The sequence below is a fragment of the Drosophila eugracilis genome, unplaced genomic scaffold (assembly GCF_018153835.1).
Source record: "Drosophila eugracilis isolate 14026-0451.02 unplaced genomic scaffold, ASM1815383v1 contig_75, whole genome shotgun sequence".
Lineage (NCBI taxonomy): Eukaryota > Metazoa > Arthropoda > Insecta > Diptera > Drosophilidae > Drosophila > Drosophila eugracilis.
This window is the reverse complement of record NW_024573645.1, coordinates 3,928,915-3,951,883: the sequence shown is the minus strand read 5'-3', so window position 1 is coordinate 3,951,883 and position 22,969 is coordinate 3,928,915. Positions and strand designations below refer to the sequence as shown.

Below are 22,969 nucleotides of genomic sequence, written 5' to 3'. Positions count from 1 at the left end.
AGTAAGCAAATAATTGGGAATTTGTACGCCCATAAAAAAAGGTACTTCAGATTGGGAATGAATTGAAAAAGGAACCTTTTTGGGTGGAAAATATGTCTGTAAGTTTTCGCATTTACTTTTATTTGCACAGCGTATTACCGATTGTGACTAAGTACACGTAAGTATAAGTACGGCTAGGATGGCTAGGTAAGTACGGCATGGATTAGAACTTTTTTTTCTGGCCGAGGGGTCATCTGCAGATCCGTGGGTCAACCCACGGCTATGCCCTCTTGGAGGAATTGTTGTTTTCAGGAAGAGAAACACTCGGCGTAGTTGGAGAGTCCACAGCCTCCACTGCGTCACCATGTTTGAGCCAATACGGTGCCAGTCGGATCATGAGGATGGCGCCCAGTGGGGCGGTGAATATAATCGCTAGGACCGAGATGATGAGCACATTGCTGGCCAGAGCCAGCTGCTCGGCACTGGGCACGCTGGCAGCACGTGCCATGTCCAAAGCCACTGGACCCAAGGCGGCCTAAAGAATGGAGGAAGAAAAGCGAATTAGTAGGGCTGAAATGAAGCAGCGGCCACCGCTGCGTATGAGTGATATGCAGCGCAGCCAGATTAAATGCAGTTTGCTGTGCAATTTTAATTAAATCAGTAGGAAAAAGGTGGACAGAGAAATATGCACCGCATATTAGGGCAAAGTTAGACAGGAGCACATGTGACCGCCGTTCTGGTTTTTTGGTTCTCTTCTGTTTCTTTTTTTCTTTTTTTGAGAGAAAGTAAGTAAGCCAGCGGAACATTTAAATTTCTGGCAACCACAGACGCACACTCGTTCGCTCAGGCGACATAAACAAAATGTCCGCTTGCGGTTAAACTGCAAACAAAAGGCTGGCATGCCAACTGCAGCCGCAGGAGCTGGAGCTGGAGCAGGAGCAGGACCTGCAATGACTCTGGCCAAGAGAACATGACCTGCAAATACGTGTATAACTTAAGCATGGGGAAAACAACAGGACAGGACGACCAGAACAACCAGGACGACGGGCAGTCTGCTCGTGGCAAGCGAGTGAAATGGCCGGCAATGAAATAAAAAGCGCCACCAGGCCAGGAGACAACGGATGGGAAATGGAAAATGGAAAATGAAGTTGGGAACAGGGAACAGGGAGCAGAGGGTTTTGGGAAGTCAAGTTGGGGAATCCGAATGGGAATGGGAACCGCAGCAACATGACACGCGGAACGGGAAACTTACTTGGACAGTTGCTTTGGGAAAACCGGAAATTGTAATGTAGGCACGTTCCTTTCTCGACAGATTTCCGCCATATGTGGATAAATATGCAAAAGCCAGGCGAAACTGAAAACAAGAACAAGAAAGTGGTCATCTCTAGATGGTTTTTTCCCTCGGTTTTCGCTCTCTCCCTCTCTGTGTGTTTGTGTGCAGGTAACATTTGCATTGCGGTGCCGGAACATTTTCATTTCGGTTCACCCCCATCTACCCACGGCCGGAATCTCCACTTGGGGTTCTATTTTTTTTTTTTTAGTTTTTAGCAGCAGAATGAACGAACCCCAAAACCGTGGGGACCATCGGCGAGTTGAGCTTTTGCCCTCCGCACACACAAACTGTTTGAGCAACCAGAAAGAAATTAAATAAGTGGTCGGACGGCCGGAGCATTTGTTGCAACACCGTCCACGCCGACGGCGACCATTTTAATTACCAAACTTCCGACGAGCACCAACAATGCGCCATAACCGATTACATGGCCCTCCAGCACGTTGAAATTAATTTCCTTGCCAATGAGCGCAAACGAGACGGGCTTGAGGAACTTCCACATGAGGTCCAGACGCTTCGGTACACTGGCCTGCAACAGAAATCAATAAGTTGTTATTAGATTGCTAGCTTTGTAGTTCATTTAAACATCGGAGGTTAAGAAAGAGGAATCAAGCCAATCGGCTTACGAAACTCAAGTGCAGCTGAAGTGCAAAAACCAGCATCTGGGTTAAAAGTTTAAGGCAAAGGTAAATGGCTAGAACTCCGAAAAAAAAGGAGAGCCCAACACACATGCTCGAAACAAATCGAGGACCGGCAGTCAACTCTGACATGGGACAAGGACGTGATGTCACAAATTACCTAGCAAAAATCCCGCACATACAGGCGCTTTTTACTGCTGCAGCGGAACAGACATAAAAAATGGCACTATTGCCAGGGAACATTTTTCTTGACCCAAAACCAAACAAAACACACAAAAAAATGGGGAAGAGCAGTTGGGTCCAATACCCCGAAAGCACTCAGAAATCCAAAGGTGGAGGCAAAGCCAAAGTCTCCAGCTCAGAGAGTTAGCCGACTGGACAAGGCTCAGATTCTGTACACGGAAAGGAATTTTGGGGTATATGCTAGGAAAATAATCAAAGTTCGTTATGTTGAACTAAAAAATAAATCAAATTGATGTGCATTTAATTATAAATTACCCATATATGTGATATTATATAAAACCATCTCAAGACCCTAAGGAATATCCCAATAAAGATCAACTTTTTCCTCTCACTGTTATATACTCACAACTTGCTGGGCCTGCAGCTGCTCGGGCTTCAGTCTGGCCTCCTCCCGCCGCCAGCCAATCCTCGCAATAAAGGCGGTCGTTACACAACCCAGAGCTCCTGCCGACGTATAACCGATGACGCGGCTGCCCATCACGGCTATGGTTCCGCCCAAGACGGTAAGGACGAAACGTAGCCCATTTGCGTACATCTGCAAGGATGCGAAAAAGACAGATATGAAGAGAGTGAATGGCAAAACAGGTGAGTTAGGCATGCTGGGGGATCGGGAAAAAAAGAAAAACGGTGAAAATCACTTTACAAAACTCTGATGGAAACTGCTTTTTTATCCGCCCTTACCGCCCCTACCCCGCCTGCATTGTTTGTGTTGTGTGTGCGGTCAGCTGCGTATACGCAATGTGTGCCCAAGACAAGAAACAAAAAAACGAGAGAAGGGAAAAAATATCCTGTCCTCTCTCCCTTTGTTTTTGTTTTGCATATATGCCCAGTTTGTTTTTTCTCTCTTTTCTCAAAAATTGTACTAAAATGACTTCTACAACGATTTAGATCTGATAAATCTCGCCTGCAACATTGTTTTCTCAGTTGGGAATTTTGGGGATATTTTGTAGCATCTGCAGTGTCAAGTTGTCAGTTTTCCTGGACGGTGTTGAGACTGATTGGGATCTTTTCATTTACCTGGTGATTTTCTTACTAGCTCGTAAATTGCTGCAATTTCAATTTCAAGCCCTCGCCATTGTCAAGTTATTTTTATTAAACTTTAAACTGCTCGTTTGGTATGAAATTGCCTTCGATGGCACCTCGTTAGGTTTCTAGGTTTTATTATAGGTAAAACTTGAAGTTTTTCATTCACACCGGGACATTTAATTTTTGCAACTTGAGTTTCTGCCACCTCGTTGAATTTCAAACTTTTGCGCGAACATCTTATTGAAAAATACTGTCAACTGGCTCCTGGAAAATAAGTGGCAAGAGGTGACGTTGAATGCAAAATTACAGGGGACTGCGTAATAATAATAAAATAAAGGCGGTAGCAATGACATGCGAAAAGATGCTGAGACCGAAACCGAGGCCTGATGACAGCCTCCTCCCTTTTTGGCCCTTTGGAAGATGACAGCGAATAGCCCGTAGCCTGGCTATATGTATACATATATATGCATAGTATATGTGTGTGGTTGGTGGGCGTTGGTAGGTATGTAAAATATGCAAGGATGCAACTTCAACGGCGCTCAGCGTGAAATTTTTGTACAAACTGCAGCCCTGCGTGGATGCGGATGTGGATGCCACTTGACGATGGCAAAGGCGAGCGCGACTTGCAGAAAACAAAAGTTATGAGAACTCGACGGGAGAGTGAGAGAGTGAGTGTGTGTGTATGGGTGGCAAGTTTGGGTGGTTTGAGTGGTGCAAGCCCATTCAGTGCACCACCACCCATGGCGTTTGATTATGCGCGCCATTAGCGGTGTAAGTTGCGGCAATGAGTTTTGTGGCTCTGGCTGCGGCTGCCTCGATGTCCCCGGCATAACTTCACATAGATGCTGGCAGTAACTGTCGTCGCAAATGTCGCCAGCTCCGCCGTTGCCGTTGTAGTCGTCGTTGTCGTTGTCGTTCCCGTTGCCGCTATGCATGTAAGTGTCTTTTTATGCAAAATGCACCCACACAAACAACCACGCAGAAGGGGGACTGAGCGGAAGCTAGCACTGAGCGAAAAAGTTGAGTCCACCTATGAGATACATTTCTTGCATTCACAATTTTCATTTTTCAAAGTCCAATGGTGTTAAGGACGTTTCTATTCGGATGTAATTTCGTTTGATAAGTCCTTGTCATCTACTTTTACACAATGTCCCCCTACTGAGTTCATATTCTTGATATGAAAACCCATTTCTCCCAGTGCAGTCTTCTGAAGCCCCACGTACATATGGCACAGCTCGCGCATCCCCCGCCCTACTGCTTTTCCCTGGAGACTGGCGCGCGTTTTGCATCATTAAATGCGCTGATTGAGTGTCTAAGTGTTCACTGAATGTGCATTTTAAGTGCAGACCCGCTTGAGGACGAGCAGCAGGAGGACGAAAAGCGGACGAAGGACTGCGTCTAGGTCCGCGCCTTTTGTCTGGCAGCTTACCGCGTTGCGCGACGGCAAGTACTGGAGCATCGTGCCGTAGAGATAGCCAAAAACGAGTCCAATCCCAATGCCAATGGGACCCTGCAGCAATTGCTGGGTGAGCGAGGCTGCAAGTAAGCGGAGTTTGGGTTTATTTAACTCTTATTCTGACTCTGATTTCCGTCCGCGACGGGTGGCACGCACTCGTTGAGAATATTACGCTGATTATCACGCCGAACAAGAAGATGGCCACCACATCGTTGCATGTGGTCATGGCGTAGATGAGCGTATGGATGCCGCTATTCAGACCGAGGCGATCCTCCTTGAGCTTCAGCATCACGGTGACGACCACATTCGGGGAAACGGCGGTGATGACCAGGCTGTAACACATAACATTACCCCGAAGCCGACAGGCCCATTAAGGCTCTCGATAATCCAAGTAATCCATTAACCACCACTCACCCCAAGGCGATACCCCACAGCCAGGGCATCGAGAGTGTAACGTAGGCCAGGCCAGCAATGGCCGCCACCTCCACAATTGTGGGCAGCAGGGTCAAGCGGAGAATCATGAACCACAGCCGCTTAAAGGCATCTCCGTCCAGCCCCAGGCCAGCCAGTAACATGATGTTGATCAGAGCCATTTCCCTGTAAAAGGAGGCCAGCCACATTAAATGTTTCTCGAAATTAAATGAAAACTTACCTTAAAAACAGCTCGAACTTTTGATAGCCCTCGAAATTGGCCAGACCCAGATTGGCGTAGAGTACGCCAAAGAAGAGCATGCCCAGCATATCGGGTAAATGGACAAAGGTGACCAGGATTCCAGAGATCTGGGCGCCCACGAAAAGGAATGCAATACGCATGATGACCGTCTGTGGCTGTGAGTATTCCGGCAGCAGAACCCAACCCATGGCCCAAAGACCCAGGAAAATGGCCAGCAGGGCAAGCTGCTCAGATATGTTTACCCAATGGGTACGGAAATGTATCCACCTGAAAGGATTTTCGAGGATAAGAGTTAAACCAACTGGCAGGAAGGTTATGAATACACTAAGGAAGTTTTTCCTTCACACGGAGTATCCTCCAATTATGTAAACGTAATTGCTGCTAATTACTGAACCCACTTACAGCTATAAAACCAACCTGCCCAGAAGGAAATAGGAACAAAACGTAAACCAATGGACAACCACAAGGATCGCATTGAATCCATGAGCCTGATTCTCCGGGTCATGCAACTATTTGGCCTCTGGCCTTGGTCTCTGAAAGCAGACGAGGAGTCGACTTTCTCCGGTTTCATGAAGCGCAACTACCGCTTCCTGCTGCACCTGCCCATAACCTTCACCTTCATCGGACTCATGTGGCTGGAGGCCTTCATCTCGAGTAATTTGGAACAGGCTGGACAGGTTCTGTACATGTCCATCACGGAGATGGCTTTGGTAGTGAAGATCCTAAGCATTTGGTACTATCGAACTAAGGCCTGGCAGCTGATGCACGAGCTCCAACATGCCCCGGATTACCAACTTCGCAATCACGACGAGTTGATTTTCTGGAGCCGGGAGCAGCGATTCTTCAAGTGGTTCTTCTACATCTACATCCTGATTAGCTTGGGAGTAGTATACAGTGGCTGTACTGGTGTGCTCTTCCTGGAGGACTACGAACTGCCCTTTGCCTACTACGTCCCCTTCGAATGGCGAAATGAGCAAAGGTACTGGTTCGCTTATGGTTACGATATGGCAGGAATGACGCTGACCTGTATCTCGAACATCACCTTAGACACTCTGGGATGCTATTTCCTATTTCACATCTCTTTGTTATACCGTCTACTGGGCCTAAGATTGAGAGGTCTTAAAAGTATAGAAGATGATTCTTATTTTGGCCATGAGTTGCGTGGCATCTTTATGATGCATCAGAAAATAAGGAGGTCTTGTTCCACTTCCAAGTTCTATATTCTTTTCTAATAACTATAAATTTTTGTAGGTTAACCCAGAGCTGTCAGAGAATTGTGTCTCCTTATATACTCTCCCAGATCATTCTGAGTGCCCTGATCATCTGCTTTAGTGGATACCGCTTGCAGCATGTTGGGATTCGAGATAATCCTGGTCAGTTCATAGCTATGCTTCAGTTCGTCAGTGTGATGATCCTTCAGATCTACCTGCCTTGCTACTATGGCAATGAGATAACCGTCTATGCTAACCAGCTGACCAACGAGGTTTATCATACCAATTGGCTGGAAAGTCGTCCACCGATTCGCAGGTTACTAAATGCCTATATGGAGCACCTTAAGAAACCTGTGACCATTCGAGCTGGCAACTTCTTCGCCGTTGGATTGCCTATTTTTGTCAAGGTCTTAAAATTTTACTTTGTATTTTTTGTTTTCTTTAAAATGTTTTTCTCTGATTTTACAGACCATCAACAATGCCTACAGTTTCTTTGCACTGCTACTGAATGTTTCCAAATGAATTTATGCTGAAATGTTAAATAAATCTTAAAAATAAAAATATCAAACTAAATATATTAATATTGTTTTTATATTGGAATTGAAACTATCTATTAAAAAGTACATCATTTTTACATCAAAAAATGAGTTTGCAATTTAATACAGTTGGGCAGCGACTGTTTTTAAAAGGTTAAAACTTTACCAAAAGGGTAACCTATCTATAAGTTCACCTTCTCTTTAACCACATTAATCATGTTAATATATTTTAAAATTGTTTCCCTAAAGAACATAAAGAAAATCATATCAGACCTCTTGACTGCTTCACATGCTTCGCTGCACTAATTTTACAAATCGTAGAATTTAGTAACAAATATTATGATGATAGGGTTACTTCCCCTGTCATCTTAGCCTTCTGTTGCGTGACTTACACATTTAGTGAGGGTCAACAATTAATGGAGAGTAATGTCAGCAAGCTAATTATTGTAATTGCCCTGCTCATTAATTGTGTAAATATTTTGGCTGGTTAGCTAAGCAAATCAGGGACGGAGCAGCTCAAGAACTTGGCTCACTAAATGAACTGGTTCCCTGCTATTTATTATAGGCACCTTCAAAAGTATCTTGTTTTAAGGATGCAGGCACTAATTTTATGGAACTAGGCATGAACTAGGATGAAGAAAGTCAGTTCTTATGGGGACAAGTCTGATATTACCTCCCTAGTTCAGCTTCAAAAAAAACTACCCAAGGTGACCTAGAAAGGTTTTTTAAAGCTCCCCAAGGGTTATAAAAGACTGAAGAGACTTCGGGGTTATTTTAGTAAATTAAAATTAAACTGGTGATAATGGACTCTACGAATCGTCTCAGTGCAATCCAATCCTTGTTGGTGGTCCAGCGATGGATTGGACTTCTGAAATGGGATAACGAGGAAGAATATGGCCTTTTGACCTGGCTAAAACGGATTTATCCCTTCGTATTGCATGTGCCACTGACTTTCACCTACATAGCACTCATGTGGTATGAGGCCATCACCTCATCTGACTTCGAGGAAGCTGGTCAGGTTTTGTACATGTCCATAACCGAACTGGCATTGGTCACTAAACTCCTGAATATTTGGTATCGACGGAATGAAGCAGCCAACCTCATTAACGAATTACAACACGATCCTGCCTATAATCTTCGCAGTCCCGAGGAAATCCAATTCTGGCAGCGAAATCAAAGGGATTTTAAGAAGATCTTCTATATCTACATTGCTGGAAGTCTTTTTGTTGCGCTAATGGGATATGTTAGTGTGTTCTTCCAGGAGGAATACGAACTCCCCTTTGGATACTATGTGCCCTTCGAATGGCGCACCAAGGAGCGATATTTTTACGCCTGGGGCTACAATGTGGTGGCCATGACTCTGTGTTGTCTATCAAATATTCTGCTAGACACTCTCGGATGCTACTTCATGTTTCAGATTGCCTCCCTCTTTAAGCTGATGGGAATGCGACTCCAGGCCTTGAAGAGTACTACCGAAGAGAAAGCCAAGCCGGAGCTGCGACGTATATTCCAACTTCATGCCAAAGTTCGACATTTGACAAGGGAATGTGAAGTGCTAGTTTCGCCCTATGTCCTTTCCCAGGTCGTTTTCAGTGCCTTCATAATCTGCTTCGGTGCCTATCGACTAATCCACATGGGCTTCAAACAAAACCCTGGACTATTCGTGACCACCGTGCAGTTTGTAGCCGTGATGATCGTTCAGATTTTCCTGCCCTGCTATTACGGCAATGAGCTGACCTTCCATGCCAATGCTCTTACTAATAGTGTCTTTGGCACCAATTGGCTGGAGTACTCCGTGGGCACTCGAAAGCTGCTCAACTGCTACATGGAATTCCTCAAGAGGCCGGTGAAAGTGCGAGCTGGGGTGTTCTTTGAAATTGGATTGCCCATCTTTGTGAAGGTGAAATTAGCTTGAGATGTTATCATTTTCGATTAAAACTATTAATATTTATTTGAAAACTTTTTGGAAATGATAGCAAGCTTTTAAAAATTCATAGCTTGAGAGTTCCCTCTAACCCATAACTTTTGGCAGACCATCAACAACGCCTACAGTTTCTTCGCCCTGCTGCTGAAGATATCCAAGTAAAATGAGACAAGAGACGGGATCCCCTGACTGCAGCGCCACAATAGAAACGCACCCACGGGTCGGATACGTAACACTGTAACTCATACGCCACATTGCTGTTGTTGTGAACATGAAGAATAAACGCCTGCAGCCAACAAGGCATTTCGCCAGCTATTAAACTAAGTGTTGCAGCCAAAAAGGGAACAAGAAATCGGGCTCGCCAGCGACTAGACGTCGTTGTCTACACACACACACACACACACACACATTTATATATATGTGTGTGAATGAGAAATGCCTGGTAACAGGACCTCGGAACAGGATCCCTTTCCCAAAACAGAGCGGAAGCACGCGCCGCTGCCTAGTGCAGCGGCAACTTCCACGACGGCGACATTGTTGGGGCACAAAAGAAGAACGAAAAAAATACGAAATACAAAATACGAAATACAATGCGAAAGGCAGCCAACGGATATGCGAAAAACGCGTGCAATGCAAGTGTGAATGGCGGCGCTGCTGTCCCGCCGGAAGTGCATTCAAAGGGTTAAGCACAAATCCGCACAATGGCAGACCCCAGCCAACCCGGAGTGCTGGCCACATGAGCTTTTCACTTACCATTTGGGCCCTTTGTACTCGTCGCCACGGACTCCGCCCGGAGTTGGCGTTGGGTTGCTGCCGGAGACGGGGCCGGAGTTAGAGTTGGAGTTACCCGCATTGTTGCCGGCAACATTTTGTGTTGTATTTGTTAAATTTAATGATGTCGGCGTTAAAATTATTGTTGCAGCGTTTTGTGTGGCATCTCCGGCCGCGTCCTCTGGGATTTTCTGTATGTCTAATTTGGTATGCAGCGGGCGGGTGGGCAGGATGTCGCCTTGCGAGTCCTGCGGCGCTGCTCCTTGTGTCATGTTGTCACCTGGCGCCAGTGCCCCGTTGTTGTTGCTCTGCTGCTGCTGCTGTTGCAGCTGCCACTGATTTTGCTGCTGCTGTCTGCTGCGCTTAGCTGTAAGTGGCAAACAGATTTAAATGTCTTAATAGATACGTCATCTGGTATTTCACTTGGAGAAATATAAGGGTTTTAAATTTGGAAAAAACTTAATTTGTTGCGAATTTTAGGATTTGCAATATCAAATGAAGCTTTTTAAGCTATACTTGGCAATTTTTTATCACCTTTTAAGCTATAAAATGGTCAAAACATGACGTACAGTGAAAACAATAATTGATTTGTGAAGCTAACGACCAGAACTAAGTCCTCTACAAGTTTTGTGCGGATCTGAAAAGATCTATTTTTTGCCAATTTTTTAATTTTTGATAAGGGGTTACATCGTCAATTTTTGCTAAAAATGGTGAAAAATTGACATTTCAAACCTGGAATGCTGTTCGGACAGAAATTAAAAAACGAGCGCAACGATATACGTCGTTTAGAGCCCTGATTCTTGCCCTTTCTTAGCTCTAACTTTGTCGAAACACGTCGCACGGCTGAAACAGTGACTGTTTTATGCAGCTAACAACCAACACTTTAAGGCCCTATACTTGCTTTTATCATTAGTGTTTTGATATTTTCTTGCTAGCTCCGGTTTAAGGGCTGAAAAATCAGGAAACCTATTTTTAACAGATATTCGCAATAGTGTGTTCGGGGTTTTAGCTCTAGCTCGGTCAAAACAAGTCGCACAGCCAAAAGAACGACTGTTTTGTGCTGCTATCGACCACCACTTACCAACCCTATCACTCGTTTTTCGATATTGGGAAAATCAATTTTCGGCTAAATTTCGCATTTTTGATAAGGGGTACCATCATCAAAATTTTCGAAAAATGGCCGAAAATGAAGTTTTCCTGATTCCAGTGCAAATCGATTGGGCATCATAGCAATCAAATTACAAGCCCTACGAGGTATTACATTCCATATTTGGACCATTTTTGGCTGTGCTATGGCTAAAAAACTGATTTTTTGGGGCCCAAGGTCAAGTATACGTCGTTTAGAGCCCAGATTCTTGCCCTTTCTTAGCTCTAACTTTGTCGAAACACGACGCACGGCTGAAACAGTGACTGTTTTATGCAGCTAACAACCAACACTTTAAGGCCCTATACTTGCTTTTATCATTAGTGTTTTGATATTTTCTTGCTAGCTCCGGTTTAAGGGCTGAAAAATCAGGAAACCTATTTTTAACAGATATTCGCAATAGTGTGTTCGGGTTTTTAGCTCTAGCTCGGTCAAAACAAGTCGCACAGCCAAAAGAACGACTGTTTTGTGCTGCTATCGACCACCACTTACCAACCCTATCACTCGTTTTTCGATATTGGGAAAATCAATTTTCGGCTAAATTTCGCATTTTTGATAAGGGGTACCATCATCAAAATTTTCGAAAAATGGCCGAAAATGAAGTTTTCCTGATTCCAGTGCAAATCGATTGGGCATCATAGCAATCAAATTACAAGCCCTACGAGGTATTACATTCCATATTTGGACCATTTTTGGCTGTGCTATGGCTAAAAAACTGATTTTTTGGGGCCCAAGGTCAAGTATACGTCGTTTAGAGCCCAGATTCTTGCCCTTTCTTAGCTCTAACTTTGTCGAAACACGACGCACGGCTGAAACAGTGACTGTTTTATGCAGCTAACAACCAACACTTTAAGGCCCTATACTTGCTTTTATCATTAGTGTTTTGATATTTTCTTGCTAGCTCCGGTTTAAGGGCTGAAAAATCAGGAACCCTATTTTTAACAGATATAGCAATAGTGTGTTCGGGGTTTTAGCTCTAGCTCGGTCAAAACAAGTCGCACAGCCAAAAGAACGACTGTTTTGTGCTGCTATCGACCACCACTTACCAACCCTATCACTCGTTTTTCGATATTGGGAAAATCAATTTTCGGCTAAATTTCGCATTTTTGATAAGGGGTACCATCATCAAAATTTTCGAAAAATGGCCGAAAATGAAGTTTTCCTGATTCCAGTGCAAATCGATTGGGCATCATAGCAATCAAATTACAAGCCCTACGAGGTATTACATTCCATATTTGGACCATTTTTGGCTGTGCTATGGCTAAAAAACTGATTTTTTGGGGCCCAAGGTCAAGTATACGTCGTTTAGAGCCCAGATTCTTGCCCTTTCTTAGCTCTAACTTTGTCGAAACACGACGCACGGCTGAAACAGTGACTGTTTTATGCAGCTAACAACCAACACTTTAAGGCCCTATACTTGCTTTTATCATTAGTGTTTTGATATTTTCTTGCTAGCTCCGGTTTAAGGGCTGAAAAATCAGGAACCCTATTTTTAACAGATATAGCAATAGTGTGTTCGGGGTTTTAGCTCTAGCTCGGTCAAAACAAGTCGCACAGCCAAAAGAACGACTGTTTTGTGCTGCTATCGACCACCACTTACCAACCCTATCACTCGTTTTTCGATATTGGGAAAATCAATTTTCGGCTAAATTTCGCATTTTTGATAAGGGGTACCATCATCAAAATTTTCGAAAAATGGCCGAAAATGAAGTTTTCCTGATTCCAGTGCAAATCGATTGGGCATCATAGCAATCAAATTACAAGCCCTACGAGGTATTACATTCCATATTTGGACCATTTTTGGCTGTGCTATGGCTAAAAAACTGATTTTTTGGGGCCCAAGGTCAAGTATACGTCGTTTAGAGCCCAGATTCTTGCCCTTTCTTAGCTCTAACTTTGTCGAAACACGACGCACGGCTGAAACAGTGACTGTTTTATGCAGCTAACAACCAACACTTTAAGGCCCTATACTTGCTTTTATCATTAGTGTTTTGATATTTTCTTGCTAGCTCCGGTTTAAGGGCTGAAAAATCAGGAACCCTATTTTTAACAGATATAGCAATAGTGTGTTCGGGGTTTTAGCTCTAGCTCGGTCAAAACAAGTCGCACAGCCAAAAGAACGACTGTTTTGTGCTGCTATCGACCACCACTTACCAACCCTATCACTCGTTTTTCGATATCGGGAAAATCAATTTTCGGCTAAATTTCGCATTTTTGATAAGGGGTACCATCATCAAAATTTTCGAAAAATGGCCGAAAATGAAGTTTTCCTGATTCCAGTGCAAATCGATTGGGCATCATAGCAATCAAATTACAAGCCCTACGAGATATAACATTCCAAATTTGAGCAATTTTTGGCAAAATAGTGACTAATATTCTGTCATGTTTAGACGCAAAAATATATAAAGATTTTTAAGCTATGTATGTTTGGCGATTTTTTATCACCTTTTAAGCTATAAAATGGTCAACGCATGACGTACAGCCAAAGCAACGACTGTTTTGTGCAGCTAACGACTAGCTCTAAGAACCTTGTAAATTAAAGGCTGATTGAAAAAAATTCATGTTTTGCAAATTTTCACATTTTCGATTAGGGTACCATCATCAATTTTTGTGAAAAATGGCAAAATATTGACCTTTCAAGGCTGGAATGCAGTTCTACTAGAATTTAAATTACGAGCTGAACCTTATGTAACATTCCATATTTAAACCATTTTTTACATTTCTCTTGTCAAAATATTGAAATTTTTGGGAGCAAAATCAGAATTAAGATTTTACACCAAATCTTGACAATTTTTTATCGGCTTTTAAGCAATAAATTGGTTAAAACAAGACGTATAGCTAAAAAAAAAAGCGACTGTTTTGTGAAGCTAACGACCAGTGCTTCTGATGAGATGAAATTCACTTTTTGCCATTTTAAGCATTTCCGATAAGGGGTCATAAATTTTTGCGAAAAATGGCCAAAAATTGATATTTTAATGCAGCTCGTAACATTTAAATTCGTGAATCAATAATCAAAATGAAGTCATTAGGAAATAATGGAATTCCACTATTCAATGGATAGCTGTAGGAACTCTAGATAAATTAATTCTAAGAAGCCACCCAAATCAGCGTGTTTAAAAGTATGCAAAAGTATATTTAAGTCCGAAATTTCAATTGCTTTGATCCGAAAAGCTGTTTTCATTTAATCGTGGCATACTTTTGGGCATAAATATGAATTTAGTGTGATGCTTAGTGTGATTTTGGGGTTTAAAATATTATTTTACTACTTTAAAGAATTGTCTGCTAATTTCTTTTCCAAAAATTCTTCTCTAAATTATTTTCAGGAAACTATAACTTTCATATTTCGCATTTATTTCTGTGTATCGAATGGCTTTACAAAATAGAGCAAGACCATCGACTGGCTTATAAGCGCCAGGCAGCTGCATTTAGCCCATTTGGCATTCATTCCTTCTGCTCATGCATAACGAAAGCCCAACAGCAGTTGGATCGTTTAAATTGCAAAGTGCAGCAGACACACAAGCTCCTACCACTCAAGGCGATGGCGAAATGAAGATTGCAACAAAGATTGACAACCGTTGATTGCGCCGAGGAGGCACAGGAACAGTCACACCGTAGACGAGAGAAGGACGAGAGAGACGTTGTCGGCGAGGACACCGCTGCCGGCAGGAAGCTGTCTTCACCTGGGCCAAAACGAATACAAGGACAAGGATGAGAACGACACCAGCCCAGCCCAGCCGAGACAGACGAGAGTCGACAGGTGCACGGTCTCCAAGAGTCGCCTCCATAATTGGCTTCATTGTTGCCGCGACAACTTCACAGGTTGAGAAAAGCGCTAGGCGCTATGCGCTAGGCAGTATTCGCTAGGTGCTAGGAAATACATAAATATTTCCATTTATAATTAGCGCACTTAATGTTGGGTTCACAGCGAATGGAAGCCATTCCAAGCAATTGACGCCTCCACGCTGGCTAATTGGAGTGGAGACTGGGATATTTGCATATGAAGCGCCGTTCTAATAACAAGAATTTACAATCCACACTCTTCCCCATCTCAATTATTATGCAAGGCCAACACTGCCCTAGGCTGTGCAATCAGCACTTGATTTGATTCGGTTTGATTTGATTCCAGTTCCCAGATTCTTTGCCCTTTTTTTTATCCCCTGTATTTGTATTTGTATTTGATTTTAGAAGACAATCTGCTTGTCATTTGCCACCACTCGAATGGCTACGTGTTAATTGTGCGCAAATATTTAGCGCCAATTCTCGCCGGTGCGAACTCTAGTTCCAGTTGTTCGGGGTGACAATTTCACTGTTTGCGTATTGGTCCATCGATCACGTGTCGATTGTGATTCAGTGCGTCATGCGACTCTTTGGCACACACATGCCTAAATTAATTGCCCATGCTAATTGGGTGTCATAATGCAAGGAACACACAAGTCCAGATGATGAATGACAAATTAGAGCTGAAGAGAGGTGGGTTTTATTACAGCCTCAAATTAAATAAAAGATTTAACTTAATTTTGGCTATTTTGGTAAGCAATCTCTCTTTTAGGATCAACATAAGTAGACATAATATGTTTTCTTTTTCCTATTTGAACTAAATTAACACCAATTCATTAATTCATAACCTCGTGTATGAGCTATAAGCAATCTAACTGGGCCTAAACTAAGAGTGCATATCATTGCGTTCTGTTTGGCACTTAATTTCTTAGGAACTAGATTGTATGATCATTCATTCTCAATCTGATTTGTTTCTTATACCAAAACCGTAATATTATGTAAAATCGTATTCACTCTCCCGGCAACAAATTAAATAAACAAACTAAAAACTACAACTAATAAATACAAGCTCCCTGTCCCATAAAGAGATAACCCAAACAAGCTTTTCAAAACAAAATAATCGCGAACAAAAAGTGAGCGCCGCTCCTGCTCTTCACAGTGTAAAATGAAAATATATAATTTGAATTATAATTTCATTGAAAACAATAAAGTAATCTGCTTTGGCAACACGGTAGCTAAGTGTATAACATTAAATACATCAACTTTTTAAAACAATAACGAACATTTTAGCAATTTCTAATGTGTGTAAATGCCAGCCGCCTAATAGTGATTCCCAGCAATGATGAGCGTTGGAAAATTATGGTTTTCCCTGATGCTATGTGGGCTTACCTGGGCAGCGGGTAAATAAATTAGTTTGTGTTAGCAACAGCACTCATAAAACTAGTGAAACTCTCGTTCATCATATATTCCAATTCAATGGAAATTGCACTTTTATTGAGAACGTTTCATAACCAAACCGCACAAATTTAAATGCCAAAGCCCCGACTAATCGCGTTCAAAGGCGGCGGACAACTGAGATGTCAGCTCTCTGTGGAAACCACCACAGCCTCTGTCGTATATACACTTTTTATCTTATGCTAATAAAAAACATATATCTAGGAGTTCGAGAGGCTCTCGTGGGCACGCGAGCGAAAAACTCAAAATATTTGTTTAATAACTTAAAATTAGCAAGTAAATCGAGAGCGAACGAGAGAGAGGGAGAAACCTAATGTTTGATAATGAGAACATATGGGATTATTGGCTGGAATTGACACCCTCAGATTGGAGGTGCTAATCCGCAGAGCAGTTGGAAACCGATCAAGATTAAGATGTTAAACGAAAGAGCATATAGTATGAGTATTCCAACTGATTAGAGTGCGTTGTAAGGCCCCGGGCTGTTGTAAGGAATAGTTGGGGAAATTTCATCTCTCGATGCTCTCCAATCTAAACACTTATTTGGCCCAAAGCGCAATTATGATTACGAGCATTTGCTTATCAATTAATTAGCCATAACCAACAGGAAACTTATGTACGCCCTGCAAATATTTGCCATTTCAGTGGGGCTAAACTCTCGATGCTCGATGCTCGGTGCTCGGTGCGGTTCAGTTAGGTTGAATTCATAATGGCTGCGAGCTTATTGAATATTTACAAGTTCAATGCGAAGTTCGCGTTTGAACTGAACTACAACAAATATTTAAGTTTTGCTAATTAATTTAAAATATCTCCGCCATAACAAACCGATTGGGTCTAAGGACTGGGACTGGGACTGGGACTAGGGAGAAATGAGGCTGTTATCATTCCCAGGAAAGGCAAGAGTTCTGCTCCATCTTTGTGAATTATGTGCCTCATTTAAAAGTTTTTGCGGCACTTACTTTTCATTTTTTCTGTCGCTGCCTTGGAAATAAAATAAAAAAGTGCTGCATAAATTGTGCAAAGGTGTCAGCAAAGATAGCGCTCAGGTATTGTAAGACAGCACTTTCGGAGGTCCTGCCGCTGCTGTGATATTTCATATTTCATATTCATGCGCTGCACTCGGCGGCGGCGGCGGTGGCGGTGGTAACAAAAAAAAAAGAGCACAGAAAAAAGCGTTGAGCCAACTTGAACTGCAAGTTGGGCAGGTCATTAAGGCTTCTTTGGCCGCCCCATTGATTATTACCTTTGGCAGTTTTCTTACGAAGCCACGCCCCCTATCGCTGCATGCCGCCCACTTTGCCGCTGGCACTTTTTGGCATTTTATCTTGTCATATTTTCTGCAACTTTCAAGTGACCAGGCACGAAAATAATGCAAAAGTTCTTTTAAGCCAAGGCACTGGATGCCGAGCTGGATGCGAGCTTTTCAATTGCCGAAGAACTTTCCACACAAATTATGTGCATTGGGCACAGGCACTGGCACAGGAAAAAAAAAACAAGAAAGAAAACGAAGATCCTGCTGGCCAGGATGTGCTGATGGAAAAAAGTAATGCATCTGCAGCAAAAGTTTTTGTCATTCGGCTGTCATGTGCGGACTATTGCGTACGAGTGCGAATCTGAGGTGTTAATTGGATGCGAGGCAAACACTTTTCGAGACGAGGCCGGGTCGAAAACTAAACACAACTTCGAGAGTGGCCCCGCCTGGAGAGAGATATTCCGAAAAAGTTCTTTAAGGTCTGATAGAGAATTTATTGTACTTCTCAGAAAGTTGCAGAAGTTTTTCTCTATGCTGTCACTTAACATTTAGATTGTTATTACAAAGTGACAGAGCAGCAAAAAGTGCCATAAATTGTTGGGGTTGGGGCGAAGGGTGAGGCTTATGCATCTACAGTGATTTATATCAGTTATTCAACTATTCATTATTTACAGGCAAACGTCAGGTGCTTTTTCAATATGTTTAAACGGTAAATTGCGCACGGTGATGACTTCTGCTTCTCCCTCTTAGTGTTCTTCTACTTTTTCTGTTTTCCCTCTCCGGAGAAAGCTTGAAGTTCCTGCTGTCTGAGTCGGAAAACTCCATCTCTGCTGTCTGCAGCATATATACATATATCAAATCACTTTGCCCGTGTACGCAGCACACATTTATTTTATTTATGTTTACTTAAGCGTGCCACCTTTTAACTATGCCAGCCGGCATCCTTGGCTCGTCCTGAATCCTGATTCTCAACTGCCAACTTGCAACTCGCAACTCCAATGTTAACCAGTGCATGCATTCGGCATTCAGCGCATTCAGAAAATAATTTCTTTCTGCGGAAGATTGCATTCCGTTGTCACGCACTTCCTGCCAAGAGATGAACTCACGCCCCAGCGATTCGCATCTAATTTAGTGCTCATACATCGCAAATCAGTGGAAGCTGGCACTTTCTTGGCTCCGGGGCAACCGAACGAAATAAAAATGCTAAAGAAAAATAGTAGAAACCGGGTCATAGAGCCCACCATTCATTCAAGCTTGGCAAATAAGCAACTGCGAAACTGCGACAAATTGAAAATGCCAAAGCCAACTAAACAAATCCGCATAAACCGAGAGTCTGACAGGTGGTCAAAGGTGAAATGGAAAGCTACGATTAAGCACAGTTTTAGTAATTAGCTGTTGATGGCGGTAGGTGCAAGTGCAAGTGCCAAAGATCCTTCACAGCCAGTCAAAAAGGACTTTCATCCTGTCAAGTGGGCCACACAGCCAAACAGCCAAACAGCCAAACAGCTGCCAAATGCTGTTGGGCAAAACGCATCAGCATAAGCACGTCAATTGAAATGGCGTCGAAAAGGGTTTTCGTGACGTTTAACATTCTACCATTCATTTGGCAATCATTATGCTGAGTCACAGCCATGCACAGGCATTTATAAATGTCGCACACTGCGTATACGTAATGAACTGACTTGCACACAAATACACATACACACACCCATTCATCCAACAGGGCTAACAGGGCGAATGCGCAATGCACTGCATTTATCAATAGACGAGCGAATGTTTGTATGCCAAGCGTATATCATGTTGGCTTTAGTTAACAGAAATGTCGCCGTTTCACTCACAGGCAGATGGGACATGTGAAAAGTGGTGGTGGTGGAGGCTACGCCATTCAAGGTTGAGCTTGAGGAATTGCCGGAGACGTTGCATTTAAATGGAATTTATTTAATATAAACGAGTACCGGCACACATGCAGCCTGCAGCGGTGCGCAAACTTATTTAAATATGACTTTTAGAGCCAAATCAGAGTCAGAGTCGGAGTCGAAATGGAAACGCTGGAATCAGAATGAAAATCAGAATCAGAATCCGAATCAAAATTAGAACTAGAATCAGTAGCTTCGAGGGCCACCAACTCGAATGCAATGCAAATGCGAAATGAATGCACAGGAAATGAGCCCCGTCTAATGCATATTCATGGAAACATACATACTTTGCCAAGTGAAAGCCTCGGGCTTTTGCCACTCGTGTTAGTTGTCTGATTGTGGGCATTTGGGCGCAACTAAAACGGCTCATTATTCGTGTGAAAATTCCACAGCGAGCATGGCTCTCCCCGAAAGGGGAAATCCTTTTCCAGCCCCTCCCTCACCGCCCTCTGTTTTTTGAAAGTTGGCCAAAAGTCCGCGTAAAAACCCCGTATTTGCACAGATGCAAAACAATTGCAGCTCCGGGAGTTTTAACAATAATAACTGTTCGGTTGTTTGAGGGCGAAAAACCAGTTGCGACCACCTGCCAAAACAGAAGAGGGTAAACAACAAGCCCGGCCAGAAGCGGCGGTGGTCCTCTTTATACACGGCCAACAACGTTGCATATTTCCAGAAGCCACACACAGAGAGAGACACAGTGAAGCTAAGGAAATGGCCTGAGTTTGAGCCGGGACAGCAGATGCACTGGACTGCCAATAGCAGACACTCTGGCGTCAATATGCGGAAATATTACGTATACGCCCGTTGTGCAAGATGTGATTGTGCGGTTCACTTAAAATCGAAATGCCTCAATCAGCTCCTGCCAGCCAGCTCAGAGGAGGACCAGTGATTTTCCCAGGATCTCTCAATGGCGAAACAAAAAACAGAGAGAAAAACTTTGCATAAACAAACTATGAATATGTGTCTGTATGGCTGCTGAAGTGCATATCTGAGCACGCATTGTGCACACTTGTCTGTCGAAGCCACTTCGCTTGGCTGGCCAACAAAGTTGATGTCTCTCTCTCTCTCTTTCTGCAGCAGAACATCTTTTTTCCCTGTTCCTGTCTGCGGGATATGTGTCCCGAAGGATGTGTAAAGGAAAGAAAGGCAAGAATTTCCGGAACAAATACTTTCGCTTTGCTTCAGCTACGCATTTTTTGAGTTTCCCCCCATAAAGTGTGAACACAATTAAACGTATTACTCACTTTCAGAGGCACTTGTAGAAGAAGATCCATGGACACGAGGTGGTGCCTGGGGCTTCTCGCCTAGCAGGTGTTCTTTTTCCGGTTCCAATATGCTGGCGGACACCGTTTCGCTGGCCCTTCGTAGCATATGCAGAGGTGTATGATTGGCATCTCGATCCCGCTGGAAATCTTGCTCAGAGGATGACTTCTCATAGGACTCGTCAAAGGGATTGCTGCTGCGAAAGGCCTGCAAGGGTGGACCTTCACTGCCAGCTACTACGTCCATGACATCTGAGGGTGTTAAAAAGTTGATAAATCGGGTTTTTTAATGAGGCTAAAAGGCAGTTTAAATGTATAAAAATTTTGTCCTTAGCCATTATATAATATTTTTATATGGTCAGACAGACACAACCCTAAGGGTATACCATCCAACATTCATTTTTAAATCTAAGAAAATACTTTAAAAATTAAAGTGCTAACTCTTATCCACTTCCTACGAATAAGTTACCTGAAATATATTTCCTAATTATCTTTCCAGACATTCCAATAAATATCACTTTCCTGGTTATAAACTTATAAAATAATTCAGTATTTATTTAGCTATCCAAAGTTCATAAATTAAAGAGTCAATTTTCGAGCGGTTTGAATTATGGAAGTTGGACTGTATTTGCACACGATTTATTTATTGGCACTTCGGCAAAAAGTGGCATTTAATTGATTAACCATAAACTCGTAAATTAACGCCGAAAGTGAAAATCGAAAACTGGCAGTGCTAAATGCTAATACTATTGGAGCTTACCGAAATCGCTGCTCATGTCAGCTGGCGGCAAAGTATCGAAGCAAAACAAAAAGCTGAGTGAGAGGCAAAAAGGAAAAATGATAAAGAACGTTGAACAAAGAGAGACTGGACTGACGCAATCAAACGATGACGTAGTCGACTGTTCTTGACTCAAATTGACAGCCAAAGAGAATCGCGCGGCAGTGGGCCAAAGAGACTGAGCAGCTACGAGAATATAGAAATCCGACCACTTGACCGACCCGGAATAACAAGAAACTCATAGAACACGCGCGACACGACCGCCGGAAAGGGCGAAATTAAAGTAGCCTCTGGGTTCTTCAGCTAGTAACTTGGAACTTGGAACTCGAAGCTGCTTTTTATTACAACGCATGCACTGGCAAATATTTGCCGAGCGCATTAATTAGAAAAGCAATTTAAACAAGCGGTTGGCGAGCGAAGAACCAGCGAGCGCTCTTCGATTAAAACTAATTGGCAAACAAACAAGCCCGGCAAAGCAAACCTTCTGGCGGAGAAAAATGAGCAGAATGAGATTGTGTGTTTGCGTGGGGCAGCCCTAACCTAAAGAGAAATACAAATCAACATACATATTTATCAATGGGCAAGCCATTTATCTTGAATATTCAATATTCCAATAGTTTTCTAAGGCGAAACCAATTAGCTGATAAATAATTGACATATATAATCATAATTTATCTAAATGCGATAAGGCACTGAATGGCGGGATTATTAATAGACACCTAATCATAGGGCAATTTGTGTGGGTGTCATAACGCCAATACACAAGTATTTTCATTATGAAATGCTTTCACTTTTTCATGAAAATGTGTGCCTGACCTACCTCGCTTAAGCTTTATTAATGCGGGAATTTTCCCATTAGCAGAAGCAGTACAGTGGTAGCAATAAGTATTTAAGCTTTTTAGCATCTCAAATTGTTTATTATTTTATGATAAAAGTTATCAAGAGGAACTATTTTTTCTTTTTACAAAAGCAACTCAACTTCTCCTTTAAAAAATGCCACATTTCTTGTTGTTTTTCCTTGACAATTTGCATTTCGGCTGTCTCATCATATTGGGCTTGTTTTCATTCGCCAACGAGGCCGTAATTTAATTGCTTCGCTGGAATATTTTTAATTTACCTGATGGACAACCGTTGACAAAGATAACCAATCGCTGTGACGTCACTGCCATTATCCGTGCTCCAGCCAGATCATCTCCTCATCATCCGCGGCGAAAAAAGAGTTGTTTGCGAAAATATTTAATTTATTTTAACTATGCACACTTTTTGTGTTGCAGTGTCCTGTGGCAGTGGCAGTTGCAGTTGCACTTCCACTTCCAGTATATAAGATGACGATGATGATGATGATGATGGCTCATCAAAAACAAACAGGCGATAGTGTGGAAAGGCAGGACATTGGGGTCGAACAGAACAAAAAGCAAGAAATAAAAAAGGATAATGAAAGTTGCTTGCTCTATTTGGCAACACACACAGACACACACCACACACGCAGAGATGTTGTTACAGTGCTGTGATTTTTGTTGTATCAAATTGGAATTTTTTCCTTAAATATGGTAAACATCGATGGCGCAGAGATTTATGTATAGCGGCGCGTTGATGAAAAT

General features: G+C 42.7%; 3 protein-coding genes across 5 annotated transcripts; 2 read left to right on the top strand and 1 right to left on the bottom strand.

Annotated features, from left to right (window-relative positions):
* Positions 1-99: 99 nt before the first annotated feature.
* On the bottom strand, positions 100-21,631 carry LOC108115702 (sodium/hydrogen exchanger 9B2). Of its 3 annotated transcripts, XM_017227272.2 has the most exons (11): positions 21,351-21,631; positions 20,573-20,842; positions 9,770-10,154; positions 5,325-5,612; positions 5,087-5,269; positions 4,829-5,004; positions 4,646-4,752; positions 2,537-2,725; positions 1,695-1,838; positions 1,232-1,333; positions 100-514 (listed from the first exon to the last, which is right to left on the bottom strand). In XM_017227272.2, exons 1-11 carry the CDS (start codon positions 21,364-21,366, stop codon positions 260-262), a joined length of 2,115 nt encoding a protein of 704 aa, XP_017082761.2. In that variant the 5' UTR covers positions 21,367-21,631; the 3' UTR covers positions 100-259. The 3 variants fall into 3 exon arrangements, with proteins under 3 accessions (XP_017082761.2, XP_017082762.1, XP_017082763.1); XM_017227273.2 differs by lacking the exons at positions 20,573-20,842; positions 21,351-21,631 and adding an exon at positions 16,098-16,263; XM_017227274.2 differs by lacking the exons at positions 20,573-20,842; positions 21,351-21,631 and adding an exon at positions 10,322-10,434.
* LOC108115705 (odorant receptor 94a) lies at positions 5,798-7,078 on the top strand. The gene is made up of 3 exons (XM_017227276.2): positions 5,798-6,540; positions 6,597-6,963; positions 7,025-7,078. Exons 1-3 carry the CDS (start codon positions 5,798-5,800, stop codon positions 7,076-7,078), a joined length of 1,164 nt encoding a protein of 387 aa, XP_017082765.2.
* LOC108115703 (odorant receptor 94b) lies at positions 7,895-9,178 on the top strand. Its single transcript, XM_017227275.2, has 2 exons — positions 7,895-8,992; positions 9,125-9,178. Exons 1-2 carry the CDS (start codon positions 7,895-7,897, stop codon positions 9,176-9,178), a joined length of 1,152 nt encoding a protein of 383 aa, XP_017082764.1.
* Positions 21,632-22,969: the final 1,338 nt, after the last annotated feature.